At 42.0% G+C, this 21,210-nt stretch overlaps 1 protein-coding gene across 1 annotated transcript in view; it reads right to left on the bottom strand.

The window, feature by feature from the left end:
* Nucleotides 1-21,210, bottom strand: part of ajap1 (adherens junctions associated protein 1) — a 149,051-nt gene that overhangs the window by 46,107 nt on the left and 81,734 nt on the right. The window contains exon 2 of the mRNA XM_061904798.1: nt 16,144-16,901. Within this exon, the coding sequence (XP_061760782.1) occupies nt 16,144-16,901 (758 nt within the window). The remainder of the gene's footprint in view (nt 1-16,143; nt 16,902-21,210) is intronic.

The raw sequence follows: 21,210 nt of genomic DNA, 5'->3' as shown, positions 1-21,210 counted from the left end.
CTCACTAGTATGTTGGATCCATTATGGAATGGACTCTCACTATTGTGTTCGATCCTCTATAGACTGGACTCTCACTATTATGTTCGATCCACTATGGACTGGACTCTCACTATTATGTTAGATCCACTATGGACTGCACTCTCACTAATATGTTCTATCCACTATGGACTGGACTCTCACTATTATGTTAGATCCTCTATAGACTGGACTCTCACTAATATGTTGGATCCATTATGGACTGGACTCTCACTATTATGTTAGATCCACTATGGACTGGACTTTCACTAATATGTTGGATCCACTATGGACTGGACTCTCACTAATATGTTTGATCCACATTGGACTGGACTCTCATTAATATGTTAGAACCACTATGGACTGGACTCTCACTATTATGTTAGATCCACCATGGACTGGACTCTCACTAATATGTTCGATCCACTATGGACTGGACTCTCATTATTATGTTACATCCACTATAAACTTGACACTCACTAATATGTTAGATCCACTATGGACTGAACTCTCACTATTATGTTAGATCCACTATGGACTGGACTTTCACTAATAGGTTAGATCCACTATGGACTGGACTCTCACTAATATGTTAGATCCACCATGGACTGGACTCTCACTAATATGTTAGATCCACTATGGACTGGACTCTCACTATTATGTTAGATCCACTATGGACTGGACTCTCACCATTATGTTGGATCCATTATGGACTGGACTCTCACTAATATGTTAGATCCACTATGGACTGGATTCTCACTATTATGTTGGATCCACTATGGTCTGGACTCTCACTATTATGTTAGATCCATTATGGACTGGGCTCTCACTAGTATGTTGGATCCATTATGGAATGGACTCTCACTATTGTGTTAGATCCACTATGGACTGGACTCTCACTATTATGTTCGATCCTCTATAGACTGGACTCTCACTAATATGTTAGATCCACTATGGCCTGGACTCTCACTATTATGTTAGATCCACTATGGACTGGACTCTCACTATTATGTTAGATCCACTATGGACTGCACTCTCACTAATATGTTCTATCCACTATGGACTGGACTCTCACTATTATGTTAGATCCTCTATAGACTGGACTCTCACTAATATGTTGGATCCATTATGGACTGGACTCTCACTATTATGTTGGATCCACTATGGACTGGACTTTCACTAATATGTTGGATCCACTATGGACTGGACTCTCACTAATATGTTAGATCCACATTGGACTGGACTCTCATTAATATGTTAGAACCACTATGGACTGGACTCTCACTATTATGTTAGATCCATTATGGACTGGACTCTCACTAATATGTTAGATCCACTATGGACTGAACTCTCACGATTATGTTGGATCCACCAAGGACTGGACTCTCATTAATATGTTAGAACCACTATGGACTGGACTCTCATTATTATGTTAGATCCACCATGGACTGGACTCTTGGACACTCACTAATATGCTGGATCCACTATGGACTGGACTCTCACTAATATGTTAGATCCACTATGGACTGGAATCTCACTAATATGTTGGATCCACTATGGACTGGACTCTCACTAATATGTTAGATTCACTATGGACTGGACTCTCACTATTATGTTAGATCCACTATGGACTGGACTCTCACTAATATGTTGGATCCACTATAGACTGGACTCTCACTAACATATTAGATCCTCACATCTGCGGTCCCCTCCAAGGTTTCTCATCGTTAGCCCATTGTGTTGAGTGGGATCCGAGCAGAGGATGTCACTGTGGCTTGTGCAGCCCTTTGAGACACTTGTGATTCAGGGCTGTATAAGTAAACATTGAAATTAGGTGTACTGTCGAGTTTTCACAAAAAAATATATTTTAAGTGCGCCTTCTAGTCTGGAAAATACGGTAGGACTAGATGAAGGGCAAATATTCCTAATAACTGCATTTCCCGTCTTGACAGTTCCATCAAAAATAGTCAGCATCTGGACCTCTCTTCCTTCAGGCGGGAATGTGGAGCCATGGAGAAACAGCTGAGCAACGGCGGAAAGGGAAAGCGAAAGAGACTGTGAGGTCTGGCCTCTTCATGTCAGAGATCTTGGCCGGGGTGCAACTCTGAGATTCACTTCATTCGTCAACAGGCATCAGCATGAAGGCCGGGATTTAATGCTCGCTTCCAATCATCAATACTGAACAAATTAATTGGATTGCCGTGGCAACTGATGGGAAAAGTGGTTTCTCAAATTGCTACTGTTTTGTTTTTACTAACCATATAGCAGCATGCTTTAAACTTCAATTTATCATACACTCGAAAGGGAATAAGCGGTAGAAAATGGAAGGATGGATGGATGATCATACATTTTACATCCACTCTTAGTGCTCACCCAGGAATGATGATTACATTCATTTAACCCGGGTGTCAACAACCCGCCTGGGGCTCTTTAGCGCCGCCCTAGTGGACCTCTTTCAGAGATGTTGGAAAAAGGAAAAACATGAAAAAAAAAAAAATGTTTCAATGTGGAGAAAAAACAGGACACAAACCTTCCTATTAGTTCGAAATCACACTGTTTACATTAAATATGAGCTCTATTTGGCAAGCACTGTTTTGTCCCACTAAATTCGGTGGTCCTTGAACTCAACGGAGTTTGTTTACATGTACAACTTTCTCTGAAAGCTGCCACAAAAATACCTTTTATGCCACTCTTTTGTCTCGATGTGTCCACCAAATGTTTTATACTGTGCTGAATGCACAAAGGTGAGCTTCTTTGATACCATTGACGTGTTGGAGTGCTTATCAGGCATATTTGGTCACTGCATGACTCTAAGCCAGGGGTAGGGAACCTATGGCTCTAGAGCAGGGGTGCCCATTACGTCGATCGCGAGCTACCAGTCGACCGCGGGGGGTGTGTCAGTCGATCTCGAGCCAGGCTTTTAAAAAAATAGACCTAAAAATGAGTGATCATCAATCTTCACCAAGACGTCACTTAAATGACATTCACGGTACCCGAGGGTCTTGTGAGATGACGCTGGCTGCTGCAAGATCATTATTATGAAAATATGACCGAGAGGAAGGCGAGAAACACTTTTTATTTCAACAGACTCTCGCGCCGTACCTTCCGTCAAAACTCTAAAGGCCGACTGCACATTTCCTATCTTCACAATAAAAGCCCTGCTTCATGCTGCCTGCGCTAACTAAATACAGAGTCTCGGAAAACTGGCGTGCACAAGCGATCCCTCAGAAAGCTGGCGTGCACATCACTTGTGCACGCCAGCTTTCTGAGACTCTGTATTTAGTTAGCGCAGGCAGCATGAAGCAGGGCTTTTATTGTGAAGATAGGAAATGTGCAGTCGGCCTTTAGAGTTTTGACGGAAGGGACGGCGCGAAAGTCTGTTTAAATAAAAAGTGTTTCTCGCCTTCCTCTCTGTCATTTTTTCATAATAATGAACTGGCAGCAGCCAGCGTCGTCTCACAAGACCCTCAGGGGCCGTGAATGTCAATCAAGCAAGCTACGGAATGTGCCGCCAATGTTTTTCTTGTAAAGTGTATGGAAGCTGGATGAATTAGATGCCAAAAACCAACCACTTTCATGTGGTATTGTACAGAAAGGACAACTTTTTTTCTCCTCCATTTGAAAATGTGGGCGTTATCATCATTACTGTCTGATTCCAATCAATGCAAGTCATCAGAATCAGGTAATACACCAACTTATATTCTTGTCTTCGTGAAAGAAAGACATCTATATGTGTTACACATGCTTGTATTATCATTAAACACATTTAACTTGTTTACAAAAATGTCTCTTTCATAAATAAATAAATATAAATGATATATATAAATGAGGTAGATCCCCTCGAGTTGGTCAATTGAAAAGTAGCTCGCCTGCAGAAAAGTGTGGGCACCCCTGCTCTAGAGCCAGATGTGGCTCTTTTGATGACTGCATCTGGCTCTCGGATAAATCCGAGCTGACATTGCTTAACAGGATAAGTAATGAATAATTCCACTTGTAATCGCAGTGATAAAAACAACGTTCAAAATATAAAACATTCTCATGCATTTTTATGTTCAAGAAGTTGCGTTAATGGTAAGAAGTAATTTATTTATTATTGGTTAGTGTGGGGCTTGCCCTCCTGGGGGTTCTTCAGAACACCAAAAGCCGGTTTTAGGGTTCCAATATTGTTTTATGTTATTTTTCTCTCAGTTGCTTTACAGCAATTGTCTTTTTCTCTTTCGTCCTCACTCGCGCTCTGGCTCCAGCCCCAACCCTGTCTCTCCTCCTGGCTGCTGCTTATAACAGAGCGACAGGTGAGTAGATAAAAAGGCCCAGGTGGGCCTTCTACGCACCTGTCGTTGATTTCGAGGCCGGTCCTGGCAACATCCCGCTTTTCTACAGGCCCGCAGGCCACGCCCCCTCCATAGTTAGCTTCAGAATATCAATGTTATTACAAAGAATAAGAGACTTATTATACTCTGGAAATGTTGGTCTAACTCAAAAAATGCACGTGTTTAGTTGTGTTCAGTGTTAAAATAAAATATTATATGGCTCTTAAGGAATATATTTTAAAATATTTGGCTTCTTGGCTCTCTCAGACAAAAAGGTTCCCGACCCCTGCTCTAAGCTAATCGATGCTAACATGTTATTTAGATGTATGTACATATTGCATCATTATTCCATGTTTGTAGGTATATTTGAGCTAATGTAATATTCTTTACTTATGCCCTCTGTGTGGGAACGGTGTGGCGCGGCTGGGAGAGTGGCCGTGCCGGCAACCCGAGGGTTCCTGGTTAGATCCCCACCTTCGACCAACCTCGTCACGTCCGTTTTGTCGTTGAGCAAGACACTCCACCCTTGCTCCTGACGGGTCGTGGTTAAAGCCTTGCACGGCAACTTCCGTCATCAGTGTGTGAATGTGTGTGTGAATGGGTGAATGTGGAAATAGTGTCAAAGCGCTTTGAGTACCTTGAATGTAGAAACTGTCAGGTTGCCCTCGCCGGTAATTGTCTCCAGAACTCCTGTCGTGCATGCACCTGCTTCACCAGACCTGGTATGCTTTCGCTACTTTGTCCTGAATTCCCCAACCTCCTTGTGTGTTTATCTCCTAGTTCCCCTGAGGTAAAAGGGTTACTTTTGTTGGACTTTTGCCCTGCTCAGTGTGCCCTGGCCCTTTCTCCTGCCGACATCTGAGGAACCTATTTTGTCCAGATTTCATGGTGTGCGTTTCTGCCCCATCGTCCTTAGTTATCCCTTTTTTGTCTAATTAAATGTTTTCATTTTTGTGATTCTACCCTGTCTCTGCATCCTGGGGTCACCCCCACTTGACCAAGACCTTAACAACTTTTTCTTTAACTTGGACACACACATCTATACCTTTTTGGCCATTCTGAGCCAGTAATTTCCAGAAGTTATCTCACTCTGTGAGAAGCCTCCATTTTACTAATGATTTCCAATGTTGCAATAATGCGTAGAATAAAAATTAAAATACAACATTTCTGTCAACGAAGATTTGCGTCAGCTTTTGATAGTAGGCTAATATAGACACTTTCATCATGTGTTGCCTTCATTATAACACTTACATAAGGCTTTTATTTGTTTATTTTTTATTTATTTTTAGTCCATTATGGCTCTTTCAACATTTTGGGTTTGATTTAACCTCTCAGATGCTCCACAGCAGTACCTTTTGACGATAAAAATGTTCCTGTTGGATTACCCCGCACATACTTGTGTATCTCAAAGCGCTTGACAAGAGCTGGAAGTGACTTTACGGACTTGCAGTTTTAGTCATCTCTGACAGACCCATCTGTGTGGAGTGGAGGAAGGTCGCAGTTAATAGACCACAACCGTGGAAAACAACCAGTGAGCATCTGGAGACATCAAAACAAAATGTTCCCATGCTTCTGGTTAGGGGTGCCGTGAGAACAGTATCCACTCTGTCCGTCCATTAGGGCCTCCGAGAAAGCTCCTTTCCACTTTAGCGTTCCCACCGTATTGTTTGAATGGATTAGTCAAGTGCAAATTGTCCATTTTTATTACATTCATCAGAGCCCGTCTTCTGGTTTATAGTGGGACTGGGATGGGATTTTTGGCTGTTCAAAGCTCTTAAAGGGCCCCTCTGATGCCGGCAGTATTGGCACTTCATAGTTCTGGACTTAAAAACGCTTATCATTACGAACGCACAGTTTTGATTTCTAACGACTTTCAGCACATTTCGGAACTCCCATTAGTTCCGAAATGTGTGAAGGCCTGCATCACTGAAGATTAGAGGTAGTTTCATACTATGTAGTATAGTTGTACGGTATACCGGTATTAGTACAGTACCGCGATACTAATGAATCATTTTCAGTACTATACCGAATCTGAAAAGTACCGGTCCGCCACACCCCCGTTGTCGTCACTTTTTGTAAATGCTGGTTTTACGAGCATGAAGAGCATGTTCGGCAGCACACAATCACGGAGTACTTACAAGCAGACACAGTGTGGAGACAGAATGGGGGAACAGACTAACCATAACAGTGAAGGTATAACACTGAAACGCCTTCAGCAAGAGATGCTTTAAGACAGGGGTGTCAAACTCAAATACAGAGTGGGCCAAAATTTTAAACTAAACAAAGCCGAGGGCCAAGGTTGAACAAATTAACCTTTTAATAGGGACCCAAACAAGTTTTGCATTAAATATTGAACAAGCAAGGCTTACATTACTTTATAGTGACATGTAAAATTGAGTTTCAAATAATAATAATAATTAAAAAATACCAATGGCATATCAAATAAAATTTAAATAAAAATTGAATGCCTGTTTTCTATTTGCAGCCTCTGAGGCAAATATCAAAATAAACTTTTTCCACAGGCTAATAATAAATTTGAAAGTAAAATAACAATAAGGAATGAATCAAACATTCAAGCCTTGAAGTAGCAAGAGAAAGTTAATGAATAAAACGTTAATTATTGCTCAGTTTTTTACACTGATTTGCTTAAACAACGCTTATAGAACTTAATAGTGCAAAATCAACTTTCAAAAAACAAACGAAAAAACATCACAAAAATAAAATTTTAATAAAAAATGTAATGCCTCTTTTCTATTTGCAGCCTTCTGAGGTAAATATCAACATTAACTTTTTCCACTAGCTAATGAATTTGAAAATAAAATAATGAGGTAGACGGGGTTGGGGGGTGGCGGGGTTTGGTGGTAGCGGGGGGTGGATATTGTAGAGATAGTGCTGCAAGGGGTTCTGGGTATATGTTCTGTTGTGTTCATGTCGTGTTTCGGTGCGGTTCTTCTCCCGAAATGGGTTTTTCAGACTTGTTTGGTGTGGCTTCACAGTGTGGCGCATATTTGTAACAGTGTTAAAGTTGTTTGTACGGCCACCCTCAGTGTGACCTGTATGACTGTTGATCAAATATGCCTTGCATTCACTTGTGTGTACAAGCCGCATATTTTATGTGACTTGGCCGGCATGCTGTATGCAAAGATGTAAAGCGGACGTAACGACAGGTTGCGGAGAACGCTAAAGGCAGTGCCTTTAAGGTATGACCCCAATATTGTTGTCCGGGGAGAAATTCGGGAGAATGGTTGTCCCGGGAGATTTTCGGGAGGGGCGCTGAACTTCGGTAGTCTCCTGGGAAAATCTGGAGGGTTGGCAAGTATGAGTATTAGCGGTGAATGCGGTGTTACAGTGGCACCGACGCTGTATAATCCTGGCAGGCCAGCTCTATTGTTAATTTTATATTGCCTCAAGGGCCAAATGAAATTACACGGCGGGCCAAATTTAGCCCGCGGGCCAGAGTTTGACACCCATGCTTTAAGACATGGTTAGCTAGCTAGCGGCTAACGTCCAGCCGCAGTCTGCAGTGTTGTAGCTACCTCCAAATCACTAATCCTCGCCTCCATGGCGACAAATAAAGTAACTTTCTTACAAGTATCATCCCTGCAGGACGAGGAATAGCTAAACATGCTTCCTTACACACTGTAGCTCACTCGCGTCAAAATGTAAACAAACGCCATTGGTGTATCCACAGCTAACATCCACTGTAATGATACCAAGTACAGGAGCGTATCTACTGTAGTCGATGCTAATATGATTACGTCAATATTTTTTGGCATCACAACATCTTTCGTTTTTTAAATTTATATTATGTTTATAAATTCAGGAAATATATCCTTGGACACTTTGAATATGACCAATGTATGATCCTGTAACGACTTGGTATCGGATCGACACTCAAATTGGTGGTATTATCCAAAACTAATGTAAAGTATCAAACTGTAATGGCCATAGGGGTCCATCTATATATGTGTGTATATATATATATATATATGTATATTAGATATTGCCAATCACAATTATCTTGTGCTCAGGTGGGAAAATAAGTAAATATGTACTTATGATGGGCCCTGCGATGAAGTGGAGACTTGTCCAGGGTGTACACTGCCTTCCGCCCGATTGTAACTGAGATAGGCTCCAGCGCCCCCCGCGACCCTGAAGGGAGTAAGCGGTAAAAAATGGATGGATGGTTGGATACTTATTATGTCATCCATCCATCTAATACTATGGACTGTTACAGGTGTATTCAATAATCATGCTAATATGAAAAATGTAACTTAATAAAATACGGGGATATAAGAGGCATCCGGTGCTATCAGACCGGGCGGAAGCGGGAATTGACGTCACACACCACATGGAGCAACTGTCAGCCACAGCGTTTTTGCCACAGAGCCACTGCATGGAAGGATCCTCAATTTTTGACCGTTTTTGTGGACCTGCCATTGGCTTGTGGAGAACTGGGACGAACAGAGACTCTTGCCGGGAGGACTTTGAATTGGATGTGCGGTTTCCGTGAGTATGCTGCGGCTTCCAAACATTTGATCGCTTGCCTGTATGTGCACGTCACGTACGAAACTTTGGGGAAATATATGTGCTGTATTAACTTTGGGGAGGTGAACGGCACTTTGGGCTGTGGGATTGAGCCTGTTTTGCAGGTGTTTGATTTGTATTGGCGGGTTATATGGCCCGAGGGAGGAGATGGAAAGGTGAAGGAACGATGTTCCATTCTAGAAGCTAATCTTTCCTGTGATAAAATGCCAACCAAGGTGATCAAAAAGGTGAACCAACGAACAATATTTCTCTACGGAATCTCCTCTCTGGTCAACAAAAGCACCTTGAAGATTCTAGCAGGAACTCTCGTTCAACCCTTTTTCGATTATCCCCTTGCACCTCCAAAACCCTCACATCTAGACTCCAAACATCCCAGAACAAGCTTGTAGGGTTAGTTTTAGACCTCTACCCCAGATCACACCTCACTCCTACCCACTTCTCCAAAGTGGGCTGGCTCAGGGAGGAGAACAGAAACAAAACAACTTGCACTGAGCCTAGTCTATAAAATCCACTACACCTCCCTGATACCGAAGTACATGTCAAACTACTTCCTTAACGTAAATGACCGCCATAACCACAACACCAGGGGGAGCTCCACAAACCACGTTAAACCCAGATTCCGATCTAACAAAGGTCTTAACTCATTCTCTTTCTATGCCACATCAATATGGAATGCACTTCCAACGGGTGTAAAAGAAAGTGCATATCTATCCTCCTTCAAAACCGGACTAAAAGAACACCTCCAGGCAACTTCAACCCTAGACTAACACTGGATTGTAATAATCAAATGTAAATAATCAAATGTTTATACTTGTTCTTATGCTTTCTGAACTCACTACGTTCACTCCTCGTTGTACATATCCTACTAAGTAAGACCTAAACTGTTTCAATGTCCAGTTCTCTGACGATGCAATTGTTGATGACTGAAGTTCTGATTTCAACCAAACCATATCTCTTAGGACAGGGGTCGGGAACTTTTTTGTCTGAGAGAGCCAATAAGCCAAATATTTTAAAATGTATTTCCCTAAGAGCCATATAATATATTTTTTAACACTGAACACAACTAAATGCGTGTATTTTTAAGTAAGAACAACATTTCCAGAGTATAATAGGTCTCTTATTCTTTGTTCTAACATTGTTATTCTGAAGTTAACTGTGGAGGGGGCGTGGCCTGCGGGCCTGTAGCAAAGCGGGATGTTGCCAGGACCGGCCTCGAAATCAGCGACAGGTGCGTAGAAGGCCCACCTGGGCCTTTTTATCTAATCACCTGTCGCTCTGTTATAAGCAGCAGCCAGGAGGAGAGACAGGGTTGGGGCTGGAGCCAGAGTGCAAGTGAGGACGAAAGAGAAAAAGACAATTGCAGGAAAGCAACTGAGAGACTAATTAAAAAACAACAACAATATTTTAACCCTAAAACAGGCTCTCATGTGGGTGCTTGGTGGTCTGAAGAACCCCCAGGAGGGCAAGCCCAACACTAACCAATAATAAATAAATCACTTTTTACCATTAACACAACTTCTTGAACATAAAAATGCATGAGAATGTTTTATATTTTGAACGTTATGGAATTATTCATGACTTATCCTGTTAAGCAATGTCAGCTCAGATTTATCCGAGAGCCAGATGCAGTCATCAAAAGAGCCACATCTGGCTCTAGAGCCATAGGTTCCCTACCCCTGCTCTAAGTGGTGATTACAGTTATTATGGACACATGCTTCTTATAATGTGAGCACACTAACGGCTCACATTTGTGCTGACTACTGACAGTATTTGTGAGTCACTTTGACTCAGCGTGTGCGCCCATATTTAGTTTAGGGCTGAGTGCACAAACTGTAATCTCAGTTACTGAGAGCCTGACTAATTACGATAAGTATTCCCTCCGCCTAATCTACAGCGGCAGCAATCTTATGAGGAAATATAAGAAGTATATGTTCTTAATTGCAACCCGTTGGATTGAGTCAATCCAATCGGTCAAGTCCAGGGAACAGATTAATAACAATAGATTTAACAGTAGCTGCAACATTTTTTTTTTCACACCCATTTTTGCCGAATGTGCAAAATGTTAAAGAACTATGATGATAAAGAATCATAAAAGGTAAGTAATGGTGTATGGAGTCCGATAGGATGTCTATAACGTGAATATTTATTCAACTTAAAGTACCAATGATTGTCACACACACACTAGGGGTGGTGAAATGTGTCCTCTGCACATGACCCATCCCCTTGTTCACCACCGGGGAGGTGAGGGGAGTGAAGTGAAGTGAATTATATTTATATAGCGCTTTTCTCTAGTGACTCAAAGCGCTTTACATAGTGAAACCCAATATCTAAGTTACATTTAAACCAGTGTGGGTGGCACTGGAAGCAGGTGGGTAAAGTGTCTTGCCCAAGGACACAACGGCAGTGACTAGGATGGCGGAAGCGGGAATCGAACCTGCAACCCTCAAGTTGCTGGCACGGCCACTCTACCAACCGAGCTATACCGCCCCAGTGAGCAGTGAGCAGCAGCGTTGCCGCGCCCGCCAATCATTTTTGGTGATTTAACCCCCAATTCCAGCCCTTGATGCTGAGTGCCTGGCAGGGAGGTCCCAATTTTATAGTCTTTGGTATGACTCAGCTGGGTTTTGAACTCACAACCTACCGCTCTTAGGGCAGAGACTCTAACCACTAGGCCACAGAGTAGGTGGCACAGTTAAGTTGGCATGTATATATATATATATATATATATATATATTTATATATTTATATATATATATATGTGTGTATATATATATATATATACATGTATATATACACACATATATATATAGGTGTGTGTATATATGTACATATATGTGTGTGTATATATGTATATATCTATATATGTGTGTATATATATATATATGTGTGTATATATATATATATATATATATATATATATATATATATATATGTATATATATATATATACATATGTATGTACACACACATATATAGATATATATATATATACACACATATACATACATATATACACACACACATATACTGTATATATATATATATATATATATATATATATATATATATATATATGTATATATATATATATATATATATATATATATAAATATATATGTGTGTGTGTATATATGTATATATATGTGTATATATATATATATATATATATATATATATATATATATATGTGTGTGTGTATATATGTCGTAAAATTTCCTCGCTCCTAAATATTCCATAGTCAACTGTCGGCTTTATTATAAGAAAATGGAAGAGTTTGGGAACAACAGCAACTCAGCTACCAAGTGGTAGGCCAGTTAAACTGACAGAGGGGGGGGGTCAGCGGATGCTTAAGCTCAGAGTGCAAATACTTTCTGCAGAGTCAGTTGCTACAGAGCTCCGAACTTCAAGTGACCTTCGAATTAGCCCACGTACAGTACGCAGAGAGCTTCATGGAATGCATCTAAGCCATACATCACCAAGTTCAATGCAAAGCGTGGGATGCAGTGGTGTAAAGCACATCGCCACTGGACTCTAGAGCAGTGGAGACACATTTTCTGGAGCGATGAATCATGATTTTCCATCTGGCAATCTGATGGACGAGTCTGGGTTTTGTGTGGAATTTGGTGGTGGACAAATTATGGTCTAGGGTTGTTTTTTAGGAGTTGGGCTTGCCCCTCCTAGTTCCATTGAAAGGAACTTTGAATGCTCCAGGATACCAAAACATATTGGACAATTCTATGCCCCCAACTTTGTGGGAACAGTTTGGAGCGGGCCCCTTCCTCTTCTAACATGACTGTGCACCAGTGCTCAAAGAAAGGTCCATAAAAACATGGATGATAGAGTCTGGTGTGGATGACCTTGACTGTCCTGCACAGAGTCCTGACCTGAACTCAATAGAACACCCTTGGGATGACTTACAACAGAGACTGAGAGCCAGGCTTTCTCGACCAACACCAGTGTGTGACCTCACCAATGCGCTTTTGGAAGAATGGTGGAAGAATGGTGGAAAAATTCCTATAAACTCACTCCGCAACCTTGTGGACAGCCTTCGCAGAAGAGTTGAAACTGTAATTGCTGCAAAATGTGGACCGACATTATATCGAACCCTATGGGTTAGGAATGGGATGGCACTTCAAGTTCATACTTTTGGGAATATCCATCCATCCATCCATCCATCATCTTCCGCTTATCCGAGGTCGGGTCGCGGGGGCAACAGCCTAAGCAGGGAAACCCACACTTCCCTCTCCCCAGCCACTTCGTCTAGCCCTTCCCGGGGGATCCCGAGGCGTTCCCAGGCCAGCCGGGAGACATAGTCTTCCCAACGTGTCCTGGGTCTTCCCCGGGGCCTCCTACCGGTTGGACGTGCCCTAAACACCTCCCTGGGGAATATCATGTATGTTTGGAAATTGGCAGCAATTCTTTTCCAGCCACTTTGTATTTCCTCAGCAGTTCCCAGTTCCAGTTCCAATCATACAGTATGTTGCTTCGGGACCCCGTATGAAGCAGATATGGGTTAATGTGTTGCGAAGGCAGAGAAAAGTTTCCTACAAACTGCAAAGACACCTGGGCTTTGCCATGCAAAGTGATTCTATTCATCTCCTCTGATGAAATCATTGATGTCGTAATAACACACACCCATCTGGAAATATCTCATCTTTTTTTTTTTTTTTTAACCTCCCCTAATTTGATTTCAGACTTTGTTCATTTCAAGCCGTCATCTTCAAATCGCAGGTCCTTTCCAATGCACCTGCTGATTATGAGGGAACTAGGACATCAGAAGAGTGCTGAGGAGACCATCACGTTGGGGCATTCAGCCATGTTGCATGTTGCTGAACATGACGTAAATAATTACTACATGCTGGATCTGCTTAGAATGGAATAGAATAGACTTTATTGTCATTATATTTGCATATAACGAGTTTAAAGACTCCAACTTAAGGTGCGGTAGTGGGAACAAATATGGGCTAAAATAAATAACACAAGAGGTACATAAAGGAAAAAACTAACAATTGAAATAAACAGACTACTATCAAATAAAAGTAATAAGCAATCCTGTACAACAGGTGTGTCAAACTCTAATGCAGAGTGGGCCAAAATTAACCTTTTAATAGGGACCCAAACTAATTTTGCATTGAATATTGAACAAGCAAGACTTATATAACTTTATAGTGACACGTTTCAAATCATGATGATAATAATTCCAAAATATCAATGGCATATCAAAAATACAATTTTAATAACAATTGAATGCCTCTTTTCTATTTGCAGCTTTCTGGGGTAAATATGAAAATAAACTTTTTTTCCACAGGCTGATAATAAATTTGAAAATAAAATAACAATAATGAATGAAAATGAATCAAACATTCAGGCCTTTTTACTGCTCAGTTCGCGACACACTGATCTAATCTGATGTGCCCAAGCCAGATATTGTAGCGTCTCGGAGGAGTTAGTGCTGCAAGGGGTTCTGGGTATTTATTCTGTTGTGTTACGGTGCGGATGTGTTTCTCATTCTTGTTTGGTGTGGGTTCACAGTGTGGCGCATATTTGTAACCGTGTTAAAGTTGTTTATACGGCCACCCCTCAGTTTGACCTGTATGGCTGTTGACCAAGTACGCGCTGCATTCACTTAGGTGTGTGTAGAAGCTACAAATGTTACGAGCCTGTGCCGTAATGCGGTCGTCTCCAAGGTTCCCCATAGTCATTCACGTCGACATCCCACTGGGTTGAGTTTTTCCTTGCCCTTTTGTGGGCTCTGTATTGCAGATGTCATTGTGGCTTGTGCAGCCCTTTGAGATACTTGTGATTTAGGGTTGTATAAATAACCATTGATTGATTGATTGAAATTTTTTAGTTCACCGTTTCATGTCCTAAGGTTTTTGCCTTACCTTTCGCATGCGTTAGGCACGCTCGCCTTTGGCTTGTTTTCTGTTTTTTGTACCCATTTGAGTTTTGGTAATTCTAAACATTTTCCTACCTTCTACCGTTGTCTGGAAAAGTCTGTTTGCATCCTGGAAGAACAATCCTCGCAGCAAGCTGCCACCCCCCGTCATGACTAAGGCAAAAATATCGAGATAAACTGTATCTCGTGTATCTAGAGGCTAATCTTTCCTGTGATAATATGGCAACCAAGGTGATCAAAAAGGTCAACCAAAGAACAAGATTCCTCTACAGAATCTCCTCTCTGGTCAACAAAAACACCTTGAGGATTCTAGCGGGAACTCTCATTCAACCCTTCTTCGATTACGCTTGCACCTCCTGGTACCCCAGCACCTCCAAAACCCTCAAATCTAGACTCCAAACATCCCAGAATAAGCTAATCCGGTTACTTTTAGACCTCCACCCCAGATCACACCTCAATCCAACCCACTTCTCCAAAGTGGGCTGGCTCAGGGTGGAGGACAGAGTAAAACAACTTGCACTGAGCCTAGTCTATAAAATCCGCTACACCTCCTTGATACCGAAGTACATGTCAAACTACTTCCTTGACGTAAATGACCGCCATAACCACAACACCAGGGGGAGCTCCACAAACCACGTTAAACCCAGATTTCGATCTAACAAAGGTCTTAACTCATTCTCTTTCTATGCCACATCAATGTGGAATGCACTCCCAACAGGTGTAGAAGTAATTGCATCTCTATATTCCTTCAAAACCGCTCTAAAACAACACCTCCAGGCAACTTCAACCCTTACTAATACCCTCCTCCATTCACATCCCATCTCCCCGGATTATAAACAACTCAAATGTACTTCTAATGTATTTACTTGTTTTTATGCTATCTGAACTCACTATGTTCTCTGCTGGCTGTACATATCCTACTAAGTAAGATCTACACTGTTTCAATGTCCACATTTCTCTGTTGATGCAATTGTTGATGACTGAAGTTCTGATATCAACCAAAGCTCCTCATCCCACCCCCCAGATTGTAAATAATGTAAATAATTCAATGTATATACTATGATGATTAACTTGTGTGATGACTGTATTATGCTGATAGTATATATTTGTACCATGAATTGATTAACGTGGACCCCGACTTAAATAAGTTGAAAAACTTATTCGGGTGTTACCATTTAGTGGTCAATTGTACGGAATATGTACTGTACTGTGCAATCTACTAATAAAAGTATCAATCAATCAATCAATCAATCGTGACATGGCCTAAAAAATATCGAGATATTAAAAAAAAGGCCGTATCGCCCAGCCCTACCGTAATCCTTAAATCTGACGTATTTAAATGGAGCGTAGTTACCGATGTCGATATCTTACCTGATGTATCCACATTTGGCTTTGGTGGCTTGACAGTCTCCCCAAAGCTGTTGATGGCCTTGGTGGTGCTTAACCTCTTAGACTCTGGTGTGGTGACCATGGCGAGCGTCCTTTGGGATAACCTCGTTGTGGTGCTAGTGGTTACGGCCACTGCGGTAGTTGAGGACCTAGTCGGCGGGGTGACTTTGAGCCCAGGTTTACCATCCTCATCTATGCTATCTGTGCCTGTGGGTCCCCAGTCGATAAATTCGGCCACCGTAGTAGTCCGGCCCTCCTGCGACTTGTCAAGGCTCTCCCATTTCAGCTGCCTCCTGGCTCTGTGCAGCGACCTCGGTCCGGTTCCTGTGCTCCGGGCGGGTAACCCCGCCGAAGCCTCCGCTATTACAGGATCACCCGTCTCCACTTCGGCGAACGCCGCCATCCGGCACTCCTTACACGGCCGTTTGTGCAGAGGCTTCCGATGTTTCTGGACCTTGACTTTCAGCCCCGCCCCTAGTCTACCGTCTGGGGGCGGAGGGATGGGGTTGAGAAGCCTGCGGGCCAGAGGGCTCACCGTTCTCCAGTGGATCTTGTTGGGCGTGTCCCAGACGGGCTGCAGGCGGGGTCGCGAGCGAGCCACCGGTTTAGGCATGAGTTTGATCCCCAGACCCTGACCGAGGGGGCTGCAGACGCACAAGTCCAGGGTCATGTGGGTCATCGCCAGCAGGATCCACACCCGGTGGCCCACGCAGCTGCCTGGCCTGGGAGCAGAGGGACCGCTGATAAGGGAGACATCAAAAGAGAAAAATCCATTTTAGATTCAGACCGTGCACTTGCATATTTAAACCGTACAAAATAGGTAAGTAATGGTCTACTATTAAGATCCTGGTCCGTGTTTATCCTCCATTTAAACTCCCCGGCAAAGTTTTACCCCTCAACTTCTGACCAATTAAGTGGTAATAACAATCAGTGAGACCGAAACCCACTCGAACGAAAGCGTAACAGTCCCACCAAGTAAATTCGCCTCATGAAGCCACGGTGGATTTTCTCTCTCATTTTTGTCTGTGTTTTCTTCCTGGAAGCAGTTTTTTCTGTGTTTTATTGAAAAATGTTTAGTTTTATTAATTTTTTTTTTCATTAGCTCGCAATTTCTGCCAGTTCTGATGTGTCTGCCAAGTTTGGTGAGTTTTGAAGCATTTTAAGGGGGTCAAATTGCAGCTCAAAGAGGCAAAAATAGCATTTTTGGGCGAAAATTTTGCTTTGAATGAGTTTTTGCAAAATTTCTGTTGATTTTAGGTATAGACGTTTTTATTGGAAATGTAGGTCTAAGTCAGACCTACACAGAGGTTTTTGTTTCATGTCTCTACGACATTCCTAACGGAAGTTACGAGCAGTCTGTTTTTTGTCTCCTCCTAGGGGGCGCTAGCGGGCAATTTTCATTTTTGGGGTTTGGTTGCTTTTGGTTGCAGGGACGGCGTGGCGCAGTGGGAGAGTGGCCGTGCGCAACCCGAGGGTCCCTGGTTCTAATCCCACCTCGTCACGTCCGTTGTGTCCTGAGCAAGACACTTCACCCTTGCTCCTGATGGGTGCTGGTTGGCGCCTTGCATGGCAGCTCCCTCCATCAGTGTGTGAATATGTGTGTGAATGGGTAAATGTGGAAGTAATGTCAAAGCGCTTTGAGTACCTTGAAGGTAGAAAAGCGCTATACAAGTACAACCCATTTATCATTTATTTTTGCGTTCAGCAGTTCAGACTCGTCCTTGATGTTACAGATTCATATCAACCCGGGGATTATTACGGCAACACACAAGGTCAGGTATGGTTTCGCTAATCATCATTTTTTTTTTCTTTATCTGCTGCAGACACAAAGTCATTTGTTTTCCCGGAGACTAATTTGATTATACAGAGCAGTGATCAGCAAGGTGGCACGCTCCGCTCGTGGCATGCAGATCGTGGAGAATTACAAACCCCGTTTCCATATGAGTTGGGAAATTGTTGTAAATATAAACGGAATACAATGATTTGCAAATCCTTTTCAACCCATATTCAGTTGAATATGCTACAAAGACAAGATATTTGATGTTCAAACTCATAAACCCATCCATCCATCCATTTTCTACCGCTTATTCCAATTTTGGGGTCGCGGGGGGCGCTGGCGCCTATCTCAGCTACAATCGGGCGGAAGGCGGTGTACACCCTGGACAAGTCGCCACCTCATCGCAGGGCCAACACAGATAGACAGACAACATTCACACTCACATTCACACACTAGGGCCAATTTAGTGTTGCCAATCAACCTATCCCCAGGTGCATGTCTTTGGAAGTGGGAGGAAGCCGGAGTACCCGGAGGGAACCCACGCATTCACGGGGAGAACATGCAAACTCCACACAGAAAGATCCCGAGCTTTTATTTTTTATTTTTTGCAAATAATAATTAACTTAGAATTTCATGGCTGCAACATGTGCCAAAGTAGTTGGGAAAGGGCATGTTCACCACTGTGTTACATCACCTTTTCTTTTAACAAAACTCAATAAACGTTTGGGAACTGAGGAAACTAATTGTTGAAGCTTTGAAAGTGGAATTCTTTCCCATTCTTGTTTTATGTACAACTTCAGTCGTTCAACAGTCCGTGGTCTCCGCTGTCGTATTTTACGCTTCATAATGCGCCACACATTTTCGATGGGAGACAGGTCTGGACTGCAGGCGAGCCAGGAAAGTACCCACACTCTTTTTTTTTTTTACGAAGCCACGCTGTTGTAACACGTGCTGAATGTGGCATGGCATTGTCTTTCTGAAATAAGCAGGGGCGTCCATGAAAAAGACGGCGCTTAAATGGCAGCATATCAGTCCACCCCAGAGCAGCTGTGGCTACAGATGTAGCTTACCACCACCAGGTGTGAATGAATGATGGGTTCTCACTTCTCTGTGAGCGCTTTGAGTATATACCAATAGAACAGCGCGATATAAATCTAATCCATTATTATTATTATTATTATTATGTTGTTCCAAAAGCTGTATGTACCTTTCAGCATTAATGGTGCCTTCACAGATGTGTAAGTTACCCATGCCTTGGGCACTAATGCACCCCCATACCATCACAGATGCTGGCTTTTGGACTTTGCGTTGATAACAGTCTGGATGGTTCGCTTCCCCTTTGGTCTAAATGACACCATGTCGAATATTTCCCCAAATAAATTTGAAATGTGGACTTGTCAGACCACAGAACACTTTTCCAGTTTGCATCAGTCCATCTTAAATGATAAATGGGTTGTACTTGTATAGCGCTTTTCTACCTTCAAGGTACTCAAAGCACTTTGACACTACTTCCACATTTACCCATTCACACACACATTCACACACTGATGGAGGGAGCTGCCATGCAAGGCGCCAACCAGCACCCATCAGGAGCAAGGGTGAAGTGTCTTGCTCAGGACACAACGGACGTGACGAGGTTGGTACTAGGTGGGATTTGAACCAGGGACCCTCGGGTTGCGCACGGCCACTCTACCACTGCGCCACGCCGTCCTTAATGATGATAATTAAATGATCTCAGGCCCAGAGAAGCTGGCGGGGTTTCTGGATGTTGTTGATAAATGGCGTTCGCTTTGCATAGTAGAGCTTTAACTTTCACTTACAGATGTAGCGACCAACTGTATTTAGTGACATCCCATGTGGTGATATCCTTTAGAGATTTATGTCGGTTTTTGATACAGTCTGAGGGATCGAAGGTCACGGTCATTCAATGTTGGTTTCCGGCCATACCGCTTACCTGGAGTGATTTCTCCAGATTCTCTGAACCTTTTGATGACATTATGGACCGTAGATGTTGAAATCCCTAAATTTCTTGCAATTGCACTTTGAGAAACGTTGTTCTTAAACTGTTTGACTATTTGCTCAGGCGGTTGTGGACAAAGGGGTGTACCTCGCCCCATCCTTTCTTGTGAAAGACTGAGCATTTTTCGGGAAGCTGTTTTTACACCCAATCATGGCACCCACCTGTTCCCAATTAGCCTGCACACCTGTGGGATGTTCCAATTAAGCGTTTGACGAGCATTCCTCAACTTTATCAGTATTTATTGCCACTCTAGCATATTCAATTGAAAATGGGTTGAAAAGGATTTGCAAATCATTGTATTCCGTTTATCTTTACATCTAACACAATTTCCCAACTCATATGAAAACAGGGTTTGTACGACCCAAAAATGAATGTTGGCACAAAATGAATGTGAATGTTCTTTTTATATGCACCGTTGAAATCAAAGCACCGCTATAGTTCTCTTTGGACAACGCTACACATTGATTTGTTTTTTGATTCATTGAAAGCTCGCTTTCATCGGTCCCGTCCATGAATTATTCAAACTCATGCCGATGATTGATTTTTTTAATTTATTTATTTTTTTGTCCTGTCTAGCTACTCAGACAAATCATATAGTTCATGTCAATGCCCGTATTTACTGTACAGATTTACTTTACAAAAAAGAAGTCTGGCATACTTCTCTTGTGGCCTTTTTTGTATTAGACTTTATTAAATGGATTTATATTATTGTTAGAAAGAGGAAAACAATTAAATTGGGTGGACAAGAGGGGGATAAGACAGAGAGACAACAAGAGCAAAAACACAACAATAACAACAACAACATCAGCAAATAGGATACATTATCTACAAATATGATGGTAAAACTAATAGCAAAGAAGCAGTTAGTGAAATAAATAATACAGAAATGACAATAAGCATTATTACACTACAAATGGAGCAATACATATACCGATAGAAATAGTACTATTGATAATGAATAATACCAAATTATTACCTATAATATCAAAAATACCGTTTTTCAAATGCAACAATACATACATGTAATGATAACTTGAAATACAAAACAAAGCAGATAAATGGAGGGGAAGAAAGAGAAGCCAACTATATTAACCTTGTAGATTATTATAGTAACAATAGGTTAAGCTATGTCAGTGTGCCATGTGTTACCCAGTTTCCTCTAGGGCAACAACATTAATATATGTTTGATGAAACGTGATTATATGCATGAGTGTATGTATGTACATGTACATGTACATGTATATGTACAGTA

This window comes from Nerophis ophidion, linkage group LG06, assembly GCF_033978795.1.
Source record: "Nerophis ophidion isolate RoL-2023_Sa linkage group LG06, RoL_Noph_v1.0, whole genome shotgun sequence".
Lineage (NCBI taxonomy): Eukaryota > Metazoa > Chordata > Actinopteri > Syngnathiformes > Syngnathidae > Nerophis > Nerophis ophidion.
The sequence above is the reverse complement of the archived record's forward strand: the minus strand, read 5'-3'. Positions and strand labels throughout refer to the sequence as shown.